The sequence below is a fragment of the Colias eurytheme genome, chromosome 29 (assembly GCF_061535395.1).
Source record: "Colias eurytheme isolate Ceu_HAF_F1 chromosome 29, ilColEury1 Martin Lab GWU primary, whole genome shotgun sequence".
Taxonomy (NCBI): Eukaryota; Metazoa; Arthropoda; class Insecta; order Lepidoptera; family Pieridae; genus Colias; species Colias eurytheme.
The window spans coordinates 4,238,817-4,261,847 of NC_143008.1; the positions used below are offsets into that span (position 1 = coordinate 4,238,817).

General features: G+C 35.7%; 4 protein-coding genes across 10 annotated transcripts in view; all 4 read left to right on the forward strand.

Moving 5' to 3' along the window:
- Positions 1–23,031, forward strand: part of LOC149896195 (zinc finger protein 639-like) — a 79,825-nt gene that overhangs the window by 51,060 nt on the left and 5,734 nt on the right. Inside the window, exon 5 of one of the 7 annotated variants that reach the window (XM_090117925.1) lies at positions 18,809–20,059. The exons of 2 other annotated variants lie outside the window; for them this stretch is intronic. In XM_090117925.1, coding sequence (XP_089974051.1) covers positions 18,809–19,914 — 1,106 coding nt within the window. In that variant the 3' untranslated portion in view covers positions 19,915–20,059. Of the gene's footprint in view, positions 1–639; positions 1,683–7,538; positions 8,699–11,780; positions 12,998–16,083; positions 17,741–18,808; positions 20,060–23,031 lie in introns of those variants that run through there. 4 more of the 7 variants (XM_090117928.1, XM_090117924.1, XM_090117918.1 and 1 more) reach the window with 4 other exon arrangements.
- LOC149896198 (zinc finger protein 711-like) lies at positions 1,689–3,690 on the forward strand. Its single transcript, XM_090117951.1, has one exon. The coding sequence runs from the start codon at positions 1,689–1,691 to the stop codon at positions 2,934–2,936; it is 1,248 nt and encodes a 415-aa protein (XP_089974077.1). The 3' UTR covers positions 2,937–3,690.
- On the forward strand, positions 4,711–7,483 carry LOC149896199 (uncharacterized). Its single transcript, XM_090118285.1, has 2 exons — positions 4,711–5,891; positions 5,971–7,483. Exons 1-2 carry the CDS (start codon positions 4,934–4,936, stop codon positions 7,137–7,139), a joined length of 2,127 nt encoding a protein of 708 aa, XP_089974411.1. The 5' UTR covers positions 4,711–4,933; the 3' UTR covers positions 7,140–7,483.
- Positions 8,591–22,282, forward strand: LOC149896200 (zinc finger protein 639-like). The gene is made up of 3 exons (XM_090117950.1): positions 8,591–8,712; positions 9,446–9,532; positions 20,953–22,282. Exons 1-3 carry the CDS (start codon positions 8,682–8,684, stop codon positions 22,086–22,088), a joined length of 1,254 nt encoding a protein of 417 aa, XP_089974076.1. The 5' UTR covers positions 8,591–8,681; the 3' UTR covers positions 22,089–22,282.

The following is a 23,031-nucleotide window of genomic DNA, read 5'->3' on the forward strand; positions in this document are numbered from 1 at the left end:
AAATTAATAATTATAGAACCTATGCTAATGGGTGTTTTAAAGGTGTGTTAAGTGAGTAAGTGAAGTCCCATGTCCCCAAGTGGGGCAAGGGGCAGATGCATTATGCAAACATCTGTTTCTCTGATCCATTTCTTTTAGGGACTAGTAGGTGATCAGCCTTCTGTGTCCTGCCAGACCGAGACATTTTTTTTTCTTCGTCTCCACTGTACCAAGGAGGCGGTCAAAGGTGTGTTAGTACTGTTGAATTTCTGAATGTCTGTTTGATTTGGAACATAAGAATATATTATATCTCTATTTTGACATCAAATATTATGATATAATACATGATATTCATTCTAGAAATTAATTATTAAATATTTCTGGTATAAATATCAAACAGCTATAATTAGGGTCATTTCTATTTAACAAAGTTTAACAAAATATTATTTCTATTGAGTCTTATTGAAAAACTCCATAGACAACTAATAATAATTAAAATACCAGGCATTTGAATACATTCCCTCGAGTAACTAAAGCGAGTTTTTTCGCGTGACCCTCATTGACTAATACGATGTTGTGAGTTGTGTCACTTCGCAAACGTAATTGAAAATTGTCATAGTCATTACAAAGCAACTACAACTTGGAACATTTTGTTTATAGGTCCTCGGCAACACCAGAGAGACAACTTGAAAACGAGTCAAGTTGAAATGAATCGAACAGAAAGAGCAAAACAACTTGACTTTAGAGAAAAGCACCAATCTAATGTTCGAAATGTTTTGATGTATTCGAACGCCACGATGATTAGAAGCTGTGATGATAACGGATACAAATGCGGTTTCTGCCGGGACCAATACACCACACCAGCTGATTTGAAAGAACACTCCTTAAATTCACATACAAGAAATTGTCTTGTAGATATGAAAGTGCGGAGCCCTTACACTGTTAAATTAGATATCACAGATCTAAAATGCACTATTTGTAATTCAAATACACCAATGCTGCAAGACCTGCTAGATCATTTACAAAATAGTCACGATAAAGATATATACGAGGATATTGAAAACCAATTGGTGTCCTATAAATTTGATGACGATAAGTTTAGATGTGTGTTTTGCAAAGAGGAGTTTCGTACATTCCCAACGTTGCAGTTTCATATGAATAAGCATTATCCGAATTATGAATGTGATGTGTGCCACGCTGGTTTCATGAACAACAATAATTTAAGATGGCACAAAAAAACGCATAAAAGGCAAAACCTAGGTAAAAAGATTGGTAAAAGTAAAGACATGGAGAATGAAGATGATTGTGCTGAAATTGAAGAAATAGAAGATAGAAATGAAACGTTAACGGAAAATAATCTCCATATATGTAGTGAATGCGATGCGTATTTCGAAAATGAAGAGTTGCTCCGAAATCACGCGCTAAATGAACACTCGCTTAAAAGGGACTATAATTGCGAAGATTGTGATATGACATTTTTAACAGCAGATGAACTAAAACATCATCAGCAAAGTCATAGAGAATTTAAACAGCATCAATGCTACTTATGTCTCAGTTCGTTTAAAGATGATAAAACTTTACATGATCATTTGATTATCCATGCCAATGGCGTTGGTTTTAAATGCACAGAATGTGATTTGTCATTTGTACATGAAAAAGAGATGCAAGAACATATACAAGAGAAGCATGGTAAGTTATTATAAGATGATATGAATAATACTGTGACATTGATGGAAATTATAACTTCTGATTTATTTTTATTTTTAGGTACCCCGGAAACTAACAAAAAAGTCGATAGCAAAAAGAAAAAAAATAATAAAGTTAAATCTAGTGATGTTGCCGGTAAGAAAATGGGACGGTCTGCATTACAAATTAAATTTCGTGAAAATGTACTTGAAGTATTATATAATTCTAATGCATCGGCTATCAGAAGTTGTGTTGACTACAGATACACATGTTGTTTTTGCTCCGACTGTTACGAACGTCCGGAGGATTTGAAAAATCACAACTTGGAGTGTCACGATAAGTCCACCTTAAGGAATGGAATGAAGGCAAAACACATGAACACATTAACTCTGAAACTGGATATTACTGGACTACGATGTACCCTCTGTGATACGGAGATGGACATGTTAGATGATTTATTGAACCACCTTAAAGATATACACAACAGACAAATTCACACCGATATTGATAATTACATAGTTCCTCTTAAGTTCGAAGACGACATTTTACGTTGCACATTTTGTCGACGGGAATTTGTCCAATTAAGACTACTAATGGCACACATAAATGTACACTATAGAAATTTTGTATGCGAAGTGTGTGACCATGGGTTTATAAGTAAGAATATTTATCGATCTCACCGCAGGATCCATGAAATTGGCAATTTCAAATGCGACTACTGTGAAAGGGTTATGGATACTAGAGCCAAAAAATTGAACCACGAGAGGGTGACACATGGGCGATTGAAGAATTTCGATGGCACAGCGTCGAAATATGTGAATAAGTGCCAGTATTGCCATCAAACGTTCAACGGATATACTAAGAAGCAAAAGCATTTAGCGAAAGTCCACGGGGTAAAACTGCCCGGCTTGCAGTGCAAGGCTTGCGATCGCACGTTCCCAAATCGGCAAAGATACACGATTCATATAAAGAGGGATCATCTAATGGAACGGAGACACGGTTGTACAGTGTGCGACATGAAATTTTTCACGTCCCCCAGCTTGAAGATTCACATGATCAGCCATTCTGGTGTGAAGAAGTATCAATGTGATATTTGTATGAAGTCATATGGTAGGAAAAGTACACTGCGTGAACATTTACGTATCCATGCGGATGATAGGAAGTACGTGTGTGGGCAGTGTGGACAAGGCTTTATACAGAAGTGTAGTTGGGCTGGCCATATGCGAGCTAAACATTCGGAACTAGTGAGAAGAAGATTGGAGTCGAAATAAAATTGTTCATTTAAGCGTTAGCGTTGATTATCACCGAAATATTAAATATATATAAACAACGGGTTCCACTTTTTGTTTCTAAACTAGTTTATGTGAATAAGTTGGTAACCATGGACAAGATATACGACTTATATATATTTTGATTAAATTTCGTAAGTGATATCGTAAGAAAAACAAACCGATTGCTAGTTTGTCTCCGTAGGCTCGTATACTTAAATACTTAATTTTATAATTAACTTGCGGTCCGCCCCGGCATCGCCCGCGGTACATGTTTACGTCTTCTCTCCATAAGAACCATCCTCGTACTTCAAGGAAGATAAAAAAAAATTCGAAATCGGTTAAGCTGTTCTCGAGTCATGCGCATACGAATTTGAATTTGAATATACCCATAACAAGCAACCCGCCTAACTTTGCCACCAGCACGTGAGCTATCGTTTAAGATTATGTTTTCATAAAAAAAATGCTTATTATATTAGCGAAGCGGTATTTGCTGGCTGCGCGAAGCTAGAGAAGAAAACATGGATTTTCAGGAAAAATTTTACAAAAATTTTTTGTCGTAATTTTTTTGTTTATATTTTTTACGTTATCAGTAAAACTCCAAGTCCCTTCGCGCTTAGTATACCAATAATGGGACATCCTTATATGAAAATGTTCTCATTGCGGGTAGTTTAAATTTAATGTCAATGAACACACACAGTGAAAAAAATATTTTCCACTACTGTGTTATATTAAACTGTAACATATTTGAGTCGGTTTTGTAAGATAAGATATAGTGTTATAACAAGCGTGGAAATAAATGTTTCTAAGTTATAAATTATAGTTTTATTTAAAATGGACCAAATTAATTAATATTGAACCTATGTTAATGGGTGTTTTATAGTCGAGCCAATTTAAAAGGCAACATTTGAAGTCTATCAATTTTATCTTCGAAAAGATGTAACCTGCTTAAAAACATCGATTAAAGTGAATTAATCGATACGGACTTGAAACATTTGTCAATCGAACTTCAAACACATGTCACTTTTAAAATTCATCAGGCGAATCCCTTTCCCAGTAATACACTTTCTTCTGTAAATTTAAGGATCAAATAAGACAAGTATAATACATAATAAAAAAACAACGCATTTATTAATTAATAATTTATTCACAAGTAATCAATGCATTCGATTCTAGTTGTCAGATTTCAATTTTTAGAGTAACGTCTCTGGTATTAAAAAGAATAAAAGTTTATAGACATAAAATTGTATCGACGTCAGTTCTTTAATTCAGAAATTCTTTATTATGTTTAGAATGGTTTATCAGTAAAATGAAATCTTAAAATTATGTGTATCGGTCATTATTATTATAAAAATGTATTCTTAATTGAAAAATGTTAAGCAAATGTGCAGTTCTAACAAAACGAAATATGTAGATCAAGAGCCCCTGACGGCCAGACATTCCTTAGTTTAGAAAAGTTGAAAGTTTCTCTGTATATGTCTCCTATACAGATAAGGACAACCAGCGACTATCAAGTTTGGGTTGTGGTTACTTTGGCAGGATTTAGAACTTTAGAATTTATTATATCTCTATTTTGACATCAAATATGATATAATACATGATATTTATTCCAGAAATTAATTATCAAATATTTCTGATATTAATATCAAACAACTATAGGTTCGTTCCATTTAACAAAGTTTAACAAAATATTATTTCTATTGAGTCTCATTGAAAAACTTAATTGAACAAAAATTTACGCATATTTTCAATGAACTCCATAGACTACTAATAATAATTAAAATACCAGGCATTGGAATACCTTCCCTCGAGTAACTAAAGGTTTTTTCGCGCGACCCTCATTGACTAATACAATGTTGTGAGTTGTGACACTTCGCAAACGCAACAACCATAACGTAATTGAAAATTGTCATAGTCACAAAGCAACTACAACTTGGAACATTTTGTTTATAGGTCCTCGGCAACACCAGAGAGACAACTTGAAAACGAGTCAAGTTGAAATGAATCGAACAGAAAGAGCAAAACAACTTGACTTTAGGGAAAAGCACCAATCTAATGTTCGAAATGTTTTGATGTATTCGAACGCCACGATGATTAGAAGCTGTGATGATAAAGGATACAAATGCGGTTTCTGCCCGGACCACTACACCACACCAGCTGATTTGAAAGAACACTCCTTAAATTCACATACAAGAAATTGTCTTGTAGATATGAAAGTGCGGAGCCCTTACACTGTTAAATTAGATATCACAGATCTAAAATGCACTATTTGTAATTCAAATACACCAACGCTGCAAGACCTGCTAGATCATTTACAAAATAGTCACGATAAAGTTATATACGAGGATATTGAAAACCAATTGGTGTCCTATAAATTTGATGACGATAAGTTTAGATGTGTGTTTTGCAAAGAGGAGTTTCGTAGATTCCCAACGTTGCAGTTTCATATGAATAAGCATTATCGGAATTATGAATGTGATGTGTGCCACGCTGGTTTCATGAACAGCAATAATTTAAGAGTGCACAAAAAAAAACATAAAAGGCAAAACTTACGTAAAAAGATTGGTAAAAGTAAAGACATGGAGAATGAAGATGATTGTGCTGAAAATGAAGAAATAGAAGATCGAAATGAAACGTTAACGGAAAATAATCTCCATATATGTAGTGAATGCGATGCGTATTTTGAAAATGAAGAGTTGCTCCAAAATCACGCGCTAAATGAACACTCGCTTAAAAGGGACTATAACTGCGAATATTGTGATATGACATTTTTAACAGCAGATGAACTAAAACATCATCAGCAAAGTCATAGAGAATGTCTCAGTTCGTTTAAAGATGATAAAACTTTACATGATCATTTGATTATCCATGCCAACGGCATTGGATTTAAATGCACAGAATGTGATTTGTCATTTGTACATGAAAAAGAGATGCAAGAACATATACAAGAGAAGCATGGTAAGTTATTTACAAGGTGATATGAATAATACTGTGACATTGAAGGAAATATTAACTTTTGATTTATTTTTATTTTTAGGTACCCCGGAAACTGACAAAAAAGTCGATAGCACAAAGAAAAAAATTAAGAAAGTTAAATCTAGTGATGTTGCCTGTAAGAAAATGGGGCGGTCTGCATTAAAAATTAAATTTCGTGAAAATGTACTTGAAGTATTATATAATTCTAATGCATCGGCTATCAGAACTTGTGTTGACTACAGATACACATGTTGTTTTTGCTCCGACTGTTACGAACGTCCGGAGGATTTGAAAAATCACAACTTGGAGTGTCACGACAAGTCCACCTTAAGGAATGGAATTAGGGCAAACCACTTGAACTCATTAACTCTGAAACTGGATATTACTGGACTACGATGTACCCTCTGTGATACGAAGATGGACATGTTAGATGATTTATTGAACCACCTTAAAGATATACACAACAGACAAATTCACACCGATATTGATAATTACATGGTTCCTCTTAAGTTCGAAGACGACATCTTACGTTGCACATTTTGCCGAGAGGAATTTGTCCAATTTAGACTACTAATGGCACACATAAATGTACACTATAGAAATTTTGTATGCGAAGTGTGTGACCATGGGTTTATAAATCCGACTACTTATCGATCTCACATCAGGATCCATGAAATCGGCAATTACAAATGCGACTACTGTGAAAGGGTTATGGATACTAGAGCCAAAAAATTGAACCACGAGAGGGTGACACATAGACGATTGAAGAATTTAGATGGCACAGCGTCGAAATATATGAATAAGTGCCAGTATTGCCATCAATCGTTCAACGGATATAATAAGAAGCAAAAGCATTTAGCGGAAGTCCACGGGGTGAAACTTCCCGGCTTGCAGTGTAAGGCTTGCGATCTCACGTTCCCAAATCGGCACAGATACACGATTCATATAAAGAGGGATCATCTAATGGAACGGAGACACGGTTGTTCAGTGTGCGACATGAAATTTTACACGTCCTACGCCTTGAAGCAGCACATTATCAGCCATTCTGATGTGAAGAAGTATCAATGTGATATTTGTATGAAGTCATATGGCAGGAGAAAAACACTGCGTGAACATTTACGTATCCATGCGGATGATAGGAAGTACGTGTGTGGGCAGTGTGGACAAGGCTTTATACAGAAGTGTAGTTTGACTGGCCATATGCGAGCTAAACATTCGGAGCTAGTATGAAGAAGATTGGACTCTAAATAAAATTGTTAATTAAGTGTTAGCTTTGATTATCACCGAAATATCCTAAAACGGGTTCCAATTTTTTGTTTATGTGAATAAATTATTAACCATGGAAAAGATATACTTATACGAGTTATTTTAATTAAACTTTTTAAGTGATAAAGCGTAAATGGAAGTATTTTATTTACCCACACACATTTTATAAACCCTAAGATTTTACTGACCACAAATTATCGATATCTTTCTAATTTTTACGAAGGTAACTTAAATTAAAGTGATTGTTTATTTAAATAAGTCGTATAAAATCATGAATGTATTATACAATCAAGATACTGATGGGAAAGAGCGAGCAGTGAAACAGTTAGAAGATGTTACTATAATTGGTCGTTTTCTTTATAGGTTCTCGACGTAGCATCAAAACTGAAACAACAGATGTTAAATCAGGACAATCAGGTAAACTGAATGACGAAATAGCTCAAATTGGAGACACGAATGTTATAAAGAAAAAAGGTGAAGAATTGGCAAAACATAAAATTAATTTGGTAGCGATACTTAAAAATTCCACAGCGACTCCGATCCGATGTCGAGGCGGAATAGGTTATGCGTGCTGTTATTGCGCACAAGAATTCCCAGATCCTAAGGATTTGAAGAAACACACAATGCAAATGCATGAAGAGAAAACGAGACTACGGTTAATGGAAGGGAAAGATATCTATAAATTTCACGCAAAGCTCGATATAACTGACCTAAAATGCAGTATTTGTGCAAGTAATATTGACGATCTGGAAAAACTTATTGAACATCTCAGAAACGTTCATAACGTCACAATGCACATGGATGTGAAAAATCAACTGGTTCCCTTCAAGTTTGGTAGCGAAGGACTGAAATGTTTTATGTGCTTTAGCGTGTATCATAAATTTAAATCGCTTTTAGAGCATATGAACGTACATTATAGAAATTATATATGTGATGTGTGCAACGCTGGATTCGTGAACCGTTGTATGCTGGCCCGGCATGCGGAGAGCCACAGGCTCGGATCGTTCAAATGTATGTTCTGTCCGAAGATATTTGACACGCTCAGGAAGAAACGGTCGCACGAAAAGTGCGTGCACACACATTCGGTACTTAACAGATGTGGCTATTGCAACGAGAAATTTAGGGACTATAGGAAAAAAGAGAAACATCTCATAGCAGTTCACGGTGCGGTCAATGTAGAGACGAAGTGCCAAGCCTGTGATAGGACATTCACGAATCAAAAGGAGTACAATTCCCACGTGAAGAGGCTGCATTTGATGGACAAGAGACATAAATGCCCAGAGTGTGATATGGCCTTTTTTACCACTGGAGAGCTGAGAGATCATGTCGTGAAACACACGGGTACAAGGCAGTTTGAGTGTGAGGTGTGTCATAAGACGTACGGAAGGAGGAAGACTCTATTGGAACATTTGAGGATACATAAAGACGATAGACGGTTTAAGTGCGAGCATTGTGGGCAGGCGTTTGTGCAGAAGTGCAGTTGGCGGGGACATATGCGTGCGAAGCATGGGGAAAAGGTCTAGTGAGATATATGAAGGTTGTTATGTATAAATTTTATGGTTTATTTAAGGATACGTTAAAATTTAACGAGCATTAAAATATTGTAAATATTGTAATTAGTATACTAAATAATGAATTATTACGAAGTAAACTAAATTAACGCTCCTAAATTATAGCGTAAAAGATGTAAACTATTAATTGGTAAATTTATTCCTTACTAGCGGTCCGCCCCGGCTTCGCCCGTGGTACATATTTACGTTTTCTCTACGTAAAAACCATCCTCGTACTTCAAGGAATATAATAAAAAAAGAATTATCGAAATCGGTTCAGCCGTTCTCGAGTTATGCGCTTACCAACACATTTTGCGATTCATTTTTATATATAAGATTTAGAGGTTAAAACGGAATGCTGCCTAATAATGTTTAAAAGTTAAAACAGACCCGAACCCATAGCCTATTACAAAAATTTATCTTGAACTTAAGATTTCTGATATTTACATCGATGATTTTAATAAATAATGATTTAGAGCAGTATTTCAAGGTTCTTATCTAGGGTTGAATCAGATAATTTACAATTTAAATAATAAATGATTGAAGATATCGTTCTGTATTTACTGCAAGATAAGTAACAATCTTATTTCTATAAAACGCTATGCAAATAAAACCCATGTATTAATAACCTTTAAAATTGTTTGATCGAAAATAAACGAAAAATTTACCTGTACTTTGTTACATCATCACCACGTTTGTAATATATACTTTTCTTTATAGGTAAAAGGGTACGATTGAAGTCTGACAGCAGGGAAACTGCTAAGACTGTAGCGAATGAGAACAGTGATCCACCGAAAGTGACGCTAGGTAAAGAGTTGGCTAAACATCGAACCAATATTAGAGAAATTATTCGTTGGTCCAACGCGACACCTATAAGATGTAGAGGTGGTATTGGATATGCGTGCTGCTTTTGTTCAGACCAATATCCTGATCCAGCTGATCTAAAACGACACACAATAGACGGCCACGATGAAGAAACCAAACGGGATTTCATGAAAGGCAAAGATATGTACGGATTCTTTGTAAAATTGGACATCACGTCCCTCGTATGCAACATTTGCTTGCAGAATATCAACACTCTTGAAAATCTAATGACACACCTCAAGGATGAACATGACAAAAACATATACACGGATATCAATAATCACATACTGCCGTTCAAATTTGAAAGCGAAACGCTCAAGTGTTTCATCTGCTTGAACGTATTCAACAAATTCAAAGCTCTACAAGAACATATGCATACGCATTACAGGAACTTTATTTGCGAGGTGTGTGACGCTGGCTTTGTCAACAAGCACCTTTTGCTATGTCACAGGGAGGGTCATAAGAAAGGCACGTTCGAATGCACACAATGCACGGAAGTATTTGACACAGTGCGTAAAATGAAGCAGCATATACGGAAGGTTCACAACGGGAGTCTGCCGCACAAATGTGGGTATTGCAACGAGAGATTCAAGGAGAATTTCCATAAGAATGAACACTTGGCCAAAGTGCATGGTATCGTTGGACCGGCTATCAAGTGCCAAGCGTGCGATAGAACGTTCGCGACGCAACAAACGTGGTTGTTGCATACGAAGAAGTATCACCTAATGCAAAGGCAGTATAAATGCTCTAGGTGCGAAATGGACTTCTTCTCGAAGAGGGAACTGAACGATCACATGGTGAAACATACAGGGACTAGGGAGTATAGATGCGAAATATGCTTTAAGTGTTACGGGCGGTTAAAGACGCTCAAGGAACATTTAAGGAGACTACACCCAGATGAAAGGAGAAGGAACTGAGATGGTTAAAATTGTGCTTTGTATACTGATCTTAAGGTTTATTGTCGCGTGACAAAATATTGTAAGAAGAATTTTGGAATAAGCTCAGAAGGGATTCCATGATGACTTCAAGCAGTATTAATTCCAGCGTAGATTTATCGTCATCATTATCCAATACTGCTTGAAGTGATCATGGTAACCCCTTGATATTATTTTTACTCAGTCAAACGTGTATCGTATACAGATCTTATTATTATTTAATTTTGTACGTTTGTATGTTTTTTTGATGTTTATATATTTATTGGAAGTTTCGTTTTGAAATAAATTTTTTATCGGTGATTTGAGTGTGCTGATTATTCGTGCATTAATTTTTTAAGCTTAAGCAAATCCCTAACCAATTATAAATTATTAAAACCTTTTTTTTATAATTGCCAAATTTGTTTTATAAGAAGAACCTCCTATTTTGTAGACGTTTCTACATTTTTTGTGATGGAGCCTTTTTCTAAACATGATTTATTTAACCTAACTGACACTTAATATATTTTAATAAAATAGACAGTTGCAGTATTATTGTTCAAATTCAAATTCGTTTATTGAATCAAACTTAACCTAACCTTAGAGCTAAATACATTAGGTGGTAACTGTATAAGGTATATATCAATCAACGGTTCGAGACTGGCATCTTTGCTAGGTTACCGAGTAGGTAACCTGTATTAAAGATATCAGTTCCTTCCCCATATAATTTATATGAAAAAACATCTTAAGGTGGTCATCACAACTTAGTCAACGAAATTGATTTTTAAGTTCGGATATAAAGAATATAAAAGTAAATTAACTAATTGATATCTTAACTTATGAACATGAAAGGAGTCGAATGATTATGTGTGGTACGTACACACATAATCATTCGACGTATTACATGCGTATTAGTTAGTTCTTAAAATCTACACTCGTTAATATAAACATAAGAACACTAAAGCCTAACTACAAAGTTAATAGTAAATCACGAAATGAAAAAACTATTTATTTATTTATTAAACTATAAATGAAAATAATCAAAAAAACAATTCTATTAACATCAGATTTTGCGTAAATGAAATTGGAGTTTATTGTTATGTTCGTTCATATTTAGGATATTTTCTTACGCTAAATTACAATTGTATTTGATCAAATATATGCCTAATGTTTTCATTAATAGTAGGCGAGTATGTATTAATGGTGATATTGTTTTGATCATAAAACGTGACATCCAGTGTCTGGCAGGTGCATGACTAATGACCAATTTATGTTTGTAGGTGTCCGAACCATTACAATCGAACGGAGAAAAACGGAACCTCTTTTGGATTTGAAGATATTGCGCCGTGGAGTTAAATTGAATGAGGCTAAGAAAAATCAACAGAATTTGAAGAATATTTTACTATATTCCAACGCTAATCCGATTAGGAACAAAGACAGTCTCGGATATGGTTGTGCGTTTTGCCCAGAACAGTTTCCTCAAACAACAGATCTCAAGAAACACTTTCTGAATGAGCACAACTGTGATAGACTCATAAAATTCATGTCTACAAGGCTGTTTGAACATGTCGTCAAACTGGATATCACGTTTTTGAACTGCGCTCTGTGTGATAAAGACATTCCTCAGTTAGACGAATTGATGCTCCATCTGAAATCTGAGCACGGGAAAAATATGCACACCGATATCAAAACTCCGATTGTACCGTTTAAATTTGATTCGCCAGAACTACGTTGCGCTGTGTGCTTGGCTGAGTACACGACGTTCAAGCTTCTGCAGGAGCATATGAATTCCCACTTTGGCAATCACGTTTGTAATGTATGTGGCCGATGCTATATGACGTCTAGGCTCCTCGTTGGCCACATGAAGAGGCACAATACTGGCGACTTCAAATGCGATCAATGCGATAAAGTGTTTTCCAATCAGGAGAAATTACGGGACCACCAAAAGCGGACACATCTCGGGCTAGGGAAAAGGAACAAATGTCAAATGTGCAACGAGCGGTTTCTGGATTATTGGAAGAAAATCGATCACATGATTAAAGAGCACGGCGCACCGCCTGTTATCCTGAAGTGTCAAGCGTGTGAGAGAACTTTCCAGAACCAGAGAGCGTTGTCGAGGCATACGAAGAAAGATCACCTCTTGGAGCGACGTCATAAGTGTGAAGAGTGTGATATGAGGTTTTTTAGTACAGGTGGATTGCAGCGGCATATGGCAAAGCACACTGGAATAAGACAGTTTCAATGTGATGTTTGTTTCAAAGCGTATGGAAGGAAGAATACGTTAAGGGAGCATATGAGGATACACGCGGATGATAGACGATTTGCATGCAATCATTGTGGACAAGCGTTTGTCCAGAAATGTAGTTGGCGTAGTCACATGAGGTCGAAGCATGGTGAAGAAGTATAGTTAGAACAGCTCACTTAGATTAAATAGATTTAAGGATTTTAAATTAATAAATAGGTAAAATATTAAATTGCAAATAAATGCTTAATGCGTTTTCGGTCTTTTATTAGATGGTTTTTTGCCCTTTTGGTTACGGCATTCCACATAGGTGTATACTGTCATTGACTCATAGAAATTTTAAACTAAAGTTACTTATATTTATTTTGAACGCGTAGTTTACCTACATAGATTAATTATTTATAAATTAATATTATAATTAATAATTCTATTATCAATTGACGACCTTATGCGTAAGCCTGTCGCTTTGAATGTAGTGTCCCATGAAAGATGACAAATCAAGTTTCAACTAATACTAAGCTATGTAGCGTTGCGAGTAGATGTGCTTTGAAGGGTTTTCGTAAGGGACGTATCGATAGTACGCACCGCACATAGCTACACCACCCATGTGACCCATGACAGCACGAATCCATAGCACACATTAATAGGATACCTACATCCATAGCACGCATCCTTGCATATAAAAACGTATATTAGCTGAATATGTTTCCACCAATGCTATGTTATGTGCATCAATAAATATGACTGGTGGATATTCAACGCATCCACAGCAACGTAGCATAGCTTCTGGTGAAAAAGCAACCAGACTGTTGTGATTGCCCCTACACTATAAAGGTAGAAGCTGTATATAGTATTTAATGAGACAGGAGACTCTAAACTGATAAAGATAGGAAGCAAATGACTTTCTTATATTACATACTTACAACAACGTCAAAAAATGAAATATGAAGGAAACCGTGGTCAACACTTATTTTTACTAATGCCTAAAAGTCACCTAAATTATGATCAAAGTTAATTGGAACGAAGTTCCTTATCGCGCGTTGCGAAAGGGCGCTAGATGGAATTAAGACGAAAAGTTATAACAACACTTTTACTTTAGTTGTAAGCCGTGCGACGTGCGCATGTTTCTCTGTCTGTCTCTTTCTCTCTCATAGAAAGTAAGCCAGTTATCCTAGTAACTTCGTACCATGCGGGTGTCCCTTGACACATCTGATGCTTTTTATTTATAGCTATCGAATTAACTTGAATCTACCTTGTAGTAAATTTCAAGTAAATTTTGCTAAAATTTCGTTTCAATTTTAGTAAAGTTTTAGTGTAAGTTCCATAAGTCCAGTTTTTTGTTCCTGTACGTAGAAAGCATGTAATTTTCGTGTAAGTAGTATTTGTGTTTGTGCTTAAGAATCGACAACGGAATGATGAGAATATTTGTTGTAGGTCGCACCGGGAAAAAGAAGATTATTACTATAAAATTTGAAAAAAAGGAGGAAAACGAGTCTGACACGGAAAATAAAGTAGAATTCAAAATACAAAGTGAAATTGGAAAACATAAATATAATATACAAGAGATATTACTCAATTCTAACGCGACTCCAATTCGAAGTAAAATCGGCACTGGATACACCTGTTGTTTCTGCTCAAATCACTACCCAGACCCGAAAGATCTCAAGCACCATACTTTAAATGATCACGACGATGAAACAAAATCTAAGTTCATGAAAGGCACTCATATGCATTCCTATTTCGTTAAGCTGGACATAACTGATCTCAAGTGTAAATGTGGTAAAAGTTATGAAACTACAGAAGCGCTAACAGAGCACCTCAATGATGCACATGAAGTCAAGATCTACACACAAATAAAGAGTCACATACTCCCGTTCAAGTTTACAAGTCAAGCCCTCACTTGCTGCATATGCTTCAATATATTTAATACGTTTAAAGCCCTGCAAGAGCACATGAACGTTCATTATAGAAACTTCATATGCGAAGTGTGTGACGCTGGCTTTGTGAATAAGAACATTCTACTAAGACACCAAGACGCTCACAAAACTGGCACGTACTCTTGTGAAGAGTGTAAGAGGACGTTTGACACGGCGCGAAAGAAACAACTCCACGATCGTTCGAAACATCCCGGAGTTAATTTGCCACACAAATGTGCGTACTGCAATGAGAGATTTAATGAGGTGTGGAAGAAACTCCTGCATATGACCAGGGTTCACGATATAAAAATACCCGAGATTAAATGCCAGGCTTGCGATAAAAGCTTTATCTCAAAATATTTGTGGAGATTGCATATCAGCAGAGTACATCTAATGCACAAACCGTTTAAATGCACGAACTGTGAAATGCAGTTTTACGGGAAAAAGGAATTGGCCAGTCACATGATTAAACACACAGGCACAAGAGATTTTCAGTGCGATGTCTGCCTGAAGTGTTATGCGCGGCAGAAGACTTTAAAGGAACATAAGAAACGGATGCATTCTTAATTTAAGATATATTTAAATGTTATATAATATATTAAATTATAATATAAGTATATTTAAGTATAAAAATGTCTATTTATGTGCAATATGACAAATTGTGATTTTGTTTCAGAATCATTAAATGTTTGTTGAAGTCTAGAGAGTATCAATCTACCTTTAGTTAAATACTAGCTGAGCCCTGCGGTTTTACCCGCAGTGCTCCACTCCTGTTGGTCTTAACGTGATGATATATAGCTTTCCTCGATAAATGGGCTATTTAACACCGAAAGAATTTTTCAAATCGGGCCTGTAGTTCCTGATATTACGACGTATCTTACATAAACCAAAAATAGGCAATATTGAGCATCTTAATATTACAAATATCAAATGTATTTTTACATTTTTTTTTTAAATACATAATGCTACAAAAAAGAACTTCCCAAGTTATACGCTAGAACGTACTAGTATTCCGCCCGCGACTTCGCCCGCTTTGTCTAAAACTTGACAAATTATATACTAAAACAATCCTTTTATATCACTCTATCGATTGAAAAAAAACGTCAAAATATTGTGTAATTTTAAATATCTAAGCATACAGACACACAGACTGCTGAAAATGACTTTGTTTTATACTATGTAGTGATAGTGTAGTGTTCTTGTGTGAATCTCAAACCTGAAGTTAAATTAGCTGAAAATCAATGCTATCCACACGTTAGCTTGCCACGTCATTCAATAAAGAACAACGCCAACATGTAAGAACTAAGTAATCTCTTAAATTCTTTACTATACGAGTATTAAAATATTTCGCACACCATTATCATAAAAGTAAAGTGTATTAGTGTTGGAAAGTGCCCAATGATAACATGAAAATTTTCATTTTAGGTCCCATTTGGCCAACAAAGAAAGTGTTTATCAGAAATCCGCAGCCGTTGAAGAAAGTGAAGAAGGAAACGTTAAAAATAATGCCGAGAGCGACTGTGAATCTATTACTGAAGACGCGAGCAGAAATAGGGAAACATTTAGACAATATACGACTGATTTTAATGAACTCTAACGCGACGCCGATCAGGTGTCGCGGAGGATTCTCTTATGCGTGCTGTTTTTGCAACAATCAGTATCAAAACCCGGATGAACTGAAACGACATACGCTTACATCACACGACAATACTGCCAAACAAGTTTTCATGAAGGGTGCTACATTGGTCAATTATATGGTTAAATTGGATATAACAGGACTTAAATGCAATCTATGTGGTAAAGATGTTCCAGAATTGGACGACTTTACAAGACATTTGACTTCAGACCACGCGATGAAGTACCACACAGATATTAAAAGCCATATAGTTCTGTTCAGATTCGAGAACAAGGATTTCAGATGCGTCTGTTGTCACAATAGATTTAACAATTTCAAAACTCTAATCGAACATATGAATGCCCATTATAGTAATTTTGTCTGTGATGTTTGTGGCGCTGGTTTTGTAAATAAAAGGACGTTACAAACGCACGGTTATAGACACAAAAAGGGAACCTTCAATTGCTCGTTTTGTACCAAAGTATTCGATACGAGTATTAAGAAGCGAGATCATGAGAGAGCGGTTCATGTACTGAGGAACAAGAGGAGCAAATGCGGTTACTGTGGGGAGAAGTTCACGGACTATACGAAGAAGAATGACCACGAGGTTAAAGTCCATGGAGCGACGCCTATAGTGTTACAATGTCAAGCCTGTGATAAGACGTTTGACAATCAAAGATCTCTCACGATGCATACGAAATCGTACCATCTGCTTCAAAGGAAGAAGTCGGAGAAGAATGTATAGTGCCATAAAAAATGAATTATTCTACAACTAGCTTACCGCCCGTGGCTCCGCCTGCTTTGTCTAAAACCTAATAAATTATATACTAAAACCTTCCTCTTGAATCACTCTATCTATTAAAAAAGCTGCATCAAAATCCATTTCGTAGTTTTAAAGATTAAGCATACAAAGGGACAGAGAAAGCGACTTTGTTTTATACTATGTGGTGATAGTTCATACTGCCGTGCGCTACCTACGGTACTTAATTATTATTAGTTATTTTGCAAATAAATTAATTGAATAAATGATTTTGAAAGTATATGGTCTATTATATCTTCACACAAGAGCACAGCTAGTTTTTATGGTGTTCTTTTTTTCTATAATTATTCAAATGCCTCGTAATGATTGGTAGTTTTACATCAAAATAAGCCTATTTTCAAGAACCCGCTATCATTATGATATATGTACTAGATTTCCGCCCGCGGCTTCGCCCGCGTTTTCAAAGGAAAACCCGCATAGTTCCCGTTCCCGTGGGATTTCCGGGATAAAACCTATCCTATGTGTTAATCCAAGTTACCCTCTATATGTGTGCCAAATTTCATTGTAATCGGTTCAGTAGTTTTTACGTGAAAGAGTAACAAACATCCATACATCCATACAAACTTTCGCCTTTATAATAGTATTAAGATTATGTTTGACAAAACATATTTTTTTTAATCTATACAATACCATTGTTTTTATAAACTTGTTGAATAATTATCTTTACTTAGAAACCGTTATACAACTTCTAAAATATAAATAATGATTGGTATTCTCTAAATGAATGAATGAATGAATGAAAGCTTTATTGTACACACCAAAATAATGAAATAACATTAAGTAAAATATACATCAAATTGCACAATAGGCGACCTTATGGCTACAGAGCCATCTCTTCCAGGTAACCTAACCAAGGAAAACAGTAACAAAGAAAGAATACAAGTAGGTGGTGCATACCAAAGCAATATATATAATAATAATATAGTAATACTAAGAAAGTAGGAATATAAATAATACATAATTTACGACAATAAAGAAAATAATATATAATATACTAGCGGTCCGCCCCGGCTTCGTCCGTGGTACATATGAAAAATAGATGTTGGCCGATTCTCAGACTTACCCGATATGCACAGAAAATTTCATGAGAATCGGTCCACCCGTTTCGGAGGAGTATGCAGACTAACATTGAGACACGAGAATTTTATATATATTATAAGATATAATAAAATAAATAAATACAGATAAGAGAAAGAATATATAAAGTCATCACTTAATTAAGGACATGTGGTAATCAAAGAGCATGTTTTTGAAAACATCAATGTATCTAGCTTTGCGTATGGCTATTGGTAATTGATTCCATAGTCTAATAGCTTTGACAGTGAATGAGGTGTTAACAAATTTTGTTTTATGTATAGGTACATTAAGGAGGCAAGTATCGTTCGATCTCAAATTCAACCCATGATTACGAGCGTATTCAAAATTATTTTTTAAATAGGGTGGGGTTCTGGGATCGAATAAAATTCCAAACAATAGATGCAGCACATGAGCATCCCGGCGATATCTAATAGGCAGCCATTCTCTAAGGGTATTCCTATTAATAAAATTTGCCTGTGTCTTCTGGAAAATAACAAGATGGTGTTTTAATTATTGTATAAAAATATTATAGGAAAATTATATAACTAAGTAAGAATTCGAAATGTAATGATATAAAAATACCAAATCTATTCTGATAGTGTATCGACTGAAATTAATTGCATAAATTTTGTCCCTAGGTAACCCTACCGGTCTTAGCGACGCGAAAGCCACTGACGTGCTAAGTAAAACTAAGATTAATGTCAAGGAAATTTTACTTAACACCAATGCGACACCGATTCGTTGTAAAATCGGTATCGGTTATGCCTGTTGTTTCTGCATCAAACAGTGCCCCGATCCAGCCGATCTAAAGACACACACTTTAGAAAAACATTTAAGTGCTGGCGATTTAAATAATAATAGCATAAAAAGGATAACTGGTCGAGGAAGGAATAAGCTTTGCGTCAAGTTAGATGTTACAGGACTCAAATGTAAATTGTGCGGCAATCCAATAAAATCTTTCGATGAAATGTTTGAACATCTCAAAAAACACGACAGACGGGTTTTTACGGACGTCAGTAACCATATACTCCCATTTAGATTCGATAGCGACAATCTGCACTGCTATTTGTGCTCCAAAGAGTTTAAGGCGTTTAAAACGTTGTTAGAACACATGAATGTGCATTACAGTAACTATATTTGTGATATATGTTCAGCGGGTTTCTTAAATGAGGCCAAATTAATGTTGCATAAAATGTCCCATCCATCTGGACAGTACAATTGTACCTATTGTTCAAAAGTTTACGATACAAAGGCGAAGAAAAAGGCACACGAGAAAAGTGTTCATTTGAACGCTAGGACATTTACTGTATGTGGTTATTGTCAGGAAAAGTTTAGAAGCCAGAGTAGGAAAGAGATTCATTTGAACGAAGTGCATGGTGTTCCATTGCCGAAGCGAGAGAAGGCATCGTGTACAATTTGCAATCACGAGTTTCCGAGCAAACATTCGTTAAACGCGCATTTAAAGCGTGTACATTTGTTGGAGAGAACTCACAAATGTCAGTACTGTGAAATGGAATTCTACTCTTCCTTTGAGCTGAAGAAACACGTGGTTAAACATACAGGTGTAAAAGAGTTTCAGTGTAATGTGTGTTCCAAATGTTTTGGGCGCAAGACTACGCTTCAAGAACATTTGCGTATCCATGATGATAAGAAACGGTATGAATGTGGGAGCTGCGGGCAGGGGTTCACACAGAAGCATAGCTGGCGGAGTCATTTACGAACAAAGCATGGGAAAGAAGATTAATCCATAGATATTTATGGTCTAATCGCTATTAAAGTTGATACGTAGTCAATTTGCTAACATCTATATTCATAGATTTTTATATATATGTAATTAACTATGTAGCATATGTGGCTTTTTAATAATAAATGAATTAAATATAACCTTTTTTGTTTTAGTCAAACATTGGTTTTTAACACAATGTTCCATCCTGTTCAATAATATTTTTCTATACTTATTACCGCACTATAGAAGCGTCTTATAAATAAATGTTCATTATTATCTTCTTAATCTTCTCTTATATATAAAAATGAATCGCAAAATGTGTTGGTAAGCGCATAACTCGAGAACGGCTGAACCGATTTCGATAATTCTTTTTTTATTATATTCCTTGAAGTACGAGGATGGTTTTTATGTAGAGAAAACGTAAATATGTACCACGGGCGAAGCCGGGGCGGACCGCTAGTCTTATATATAAAAATGAATCGCAAAATGTGTTGGTAAGCGCATAACTCGAGAACGGCTGAACCGATTTCGATAATTCTTTTTTTATTATATTCCTTGAAGTACGATGATGGTTTTTATGTAGAGAAAACGTAAATATGTACCACGGGCGAAGCCGGGGCGGACCGCTAGTCTTCTTATATATAAAAATGAATCGCAAAATGTGTTGGTAAGCGCATAACTCGAGAACGGCTGAACCGATTTCGATAATTCTTTTTTTATTATATTCCTTTAAGTACGAGGATGGTTTTTATGTAGAGAAAACGTAAATATGGTCCACGGGCGAAGCCGGGGCGGACCGCTAGTTAAAAATATAAATGAAAACTAACTAAAAAGTAGTACTTACGTTCTTTAAGTGATAAATATTACCAGCCAAAGTTATTAAAGATTATTATACATATTATTGAATTGTGATGTAACAATAGATATTATTTTTAACTTTGATACCTATATATTTTTGATACCTATAGCTTTTATTTCATAATTGTATTTAAATTATCAGTGAGTACGAAGCGAATGGAAAAGCCCAGGAGACTAATTCACAATTTTCACCCATAGGTAAAAAGGAAAGCAGCATGAAGATACAGAGAGAAGACCAAGAAAACGATACTGTAAATGTGCATTTGTATTCGAGAACAAAGATGAACATTGCTGAAATTTTGAGGTGCACCAACGCTACCGCAATCCGATGCAGGGGTGGCATAGGCTACCGATGCTGCTTGTGCACTGAAGAGTTTGTCAACCCTGCTGATCTCAAGCAACACTCAATAGACCATTACGCAGATACTGATATCTTCACCAATAAAATACTAAGGAAAATAGTAGGTACAGAGCAAAGTAAAATGTGCGTTAAATTGGATATAACCTCGCTCAAGTGCAATATATGTGGCGCAGCTATTCACACACTGGAAGACCTGTTCCAGCATTTGGTAGAGGAACATAAAAGGTGTATTTACATGAATATAAAAAACCACATATTACCCTTCAAATTTGATTCAGAAAAGTTGCGCTGCTGCATTTGCTCGAAGGAGTACAATTCGTTCAAAGCCTTATTGGAACACATGAATACGCACAGCACCAACTATGTATGCAACATCTGCTCTGCTACGTTTGTGAATAAGGGGAAGTTGCAGATTCACCAGTTGACTCACGCGGTCGGTGAATTCAAGTGCCGGTTTTGTCCAAAGATATTGGACACTGTAGTGAAACAGTCGTGCCACGAGCGGAGTGCCCACAAGAGCCTTAACGCGGTCAGCAAATGCGGGTACTGTAGCCAGAAATTCAACAATCACTATCGTAGAGAGGTGCACATGTACGAAGCTCACGGCGTTCCAATGACGAAAGTCGAGAGAGCAACGTGCAAGATTTGTGCCCGAGAGTTCTGGTCAAAGAACTCGTTGAACTCGCACCTCCGAAGGGTCCACCTTCTGGAGAAATCGCACAAGTGTGAATTCTGCGATATGGAGTTCTTTGGTTCGAACCAATTGAAGAACCATATACTGAAGCATACGGGCGAGAAGAGGTTCAAATGTGACGTGTGTTCGAAGTCGTATGCGCGGAAGTATACCTTGAGGGAGCATATGAGGATACATGAAAACGATAGGCGGTTTAAGTGCGAGCATTGTGGTCAGTCGTTTGTACAGAAGTGCAGTTGGCGGGGACACATGCGAGCGAAGCATGGGGAGGATGTGTAGTTAGTAGTAGAACGATGTAGTTTAAGATCTATTTTCAAAGACTGTGCCAATAAGGTGGTAACAAATGTTGATAATGTATGTTTTTGTGTTTAATTTACCTAGTGTATGTGTAACATTAGAACTCTTACTCATAATATATGGTTAAATACACATGAACTATGGTTTTATTTATATAAGGTTTGTATGAATATTCTCCCAAGAAACAAAAGAGCGATCTGGAAATTCTACTCTCAACGCGGCCAAAGAAGTTTCACTTCAAAAACAATCGCATAGATTGTAGTTAGAATACATACAACTATTTTTTTACTGCGGGCTGAAAATTTTGTAATTGCAAGTCCCAGATAGTTATTACCTATTCTATCCATAACAATTTCATATAATCAACAGTTAATGGCGACTTATATTAATTGGTTTATTTATAGTTTTTATTGTAAATCAGAAACCATTAAATGTTGATGGATTTAAAGACAATCAATACATAAGCAACCTTATTCAGGTTTTAATTCTTTGTTAAAATTGTACAGGCAATAGAGACCTATATTGAAGTTATAGTAGTATTAGTATGATTAGGTACCGAATTTCTATTAATAAAAATGTGTGACGCTAAGAACAGCCAATTAATAAATGTTTTATATACTACTAGCGGTCCGCCCCGGCTTCGCCCGTAGTACCTACATGTTTATACTATCCTATCTCTCAAGTTGGATCGAACTGCACATGGTGTGCGAATTTTATTATAATCGGTTAAGTGGTTTAGGAGTCCTTTGAGGACAAACATTGTGACACGAGATTTATATATATTAAGATTTTATTCGGTTTAGCATTGAAATAACCTACCTATTATTTCAATAATTGATTACTATGAAGATAATAAATAATACTTAATAATATGTAGGTATATTATCTGTAATGAAATAGAACGGTATAATTAATATCGACAGTA

Bases quoted from the DNA above. Each gene is read 5' to 3' on its own strand.
- LOC149896200 (XM_090117950.1), top strand. From the start codon at position 8,682: ATGGGGAAAAGGTCTAGTGAGATATATGAAG. The intron at 8,713-9,445 runs GTTGTTATGTAT...TTTTCTTTATAG, and splicing joins GTCTAGTGAGATATATGAAG to GTAAAAGGGTACGATTGAAG. The intron at 9,533-20,952 runs GTAAAGAGTTGG...TTTCACCCATAG, and splicing joins TCCACCGAAAGTGACGCTAG to GTAAAAAGGAAAGCAGCATG.
- LOC149896198 (XM_090117951.1), top strand. From the start codon at position 1,689: ATGAATAATACTGTGACATTGATGGAAATTATAACTTCTGATTTATTT.
- LOC149896199 (XM_090118285.1), top strand. From the start codon at position 4,934: ATGAATCGAACAGAAAGAGCAAAACAACTTGACTTTAGGGAAAAGCAC. The intron at 5,892-5,970 runs GTAAGTTATTTA...TTTTATTTTTAG, and splicing joins ACATATACAAGAGAAGCATG to GTACCCCGGAAACTGACAAA.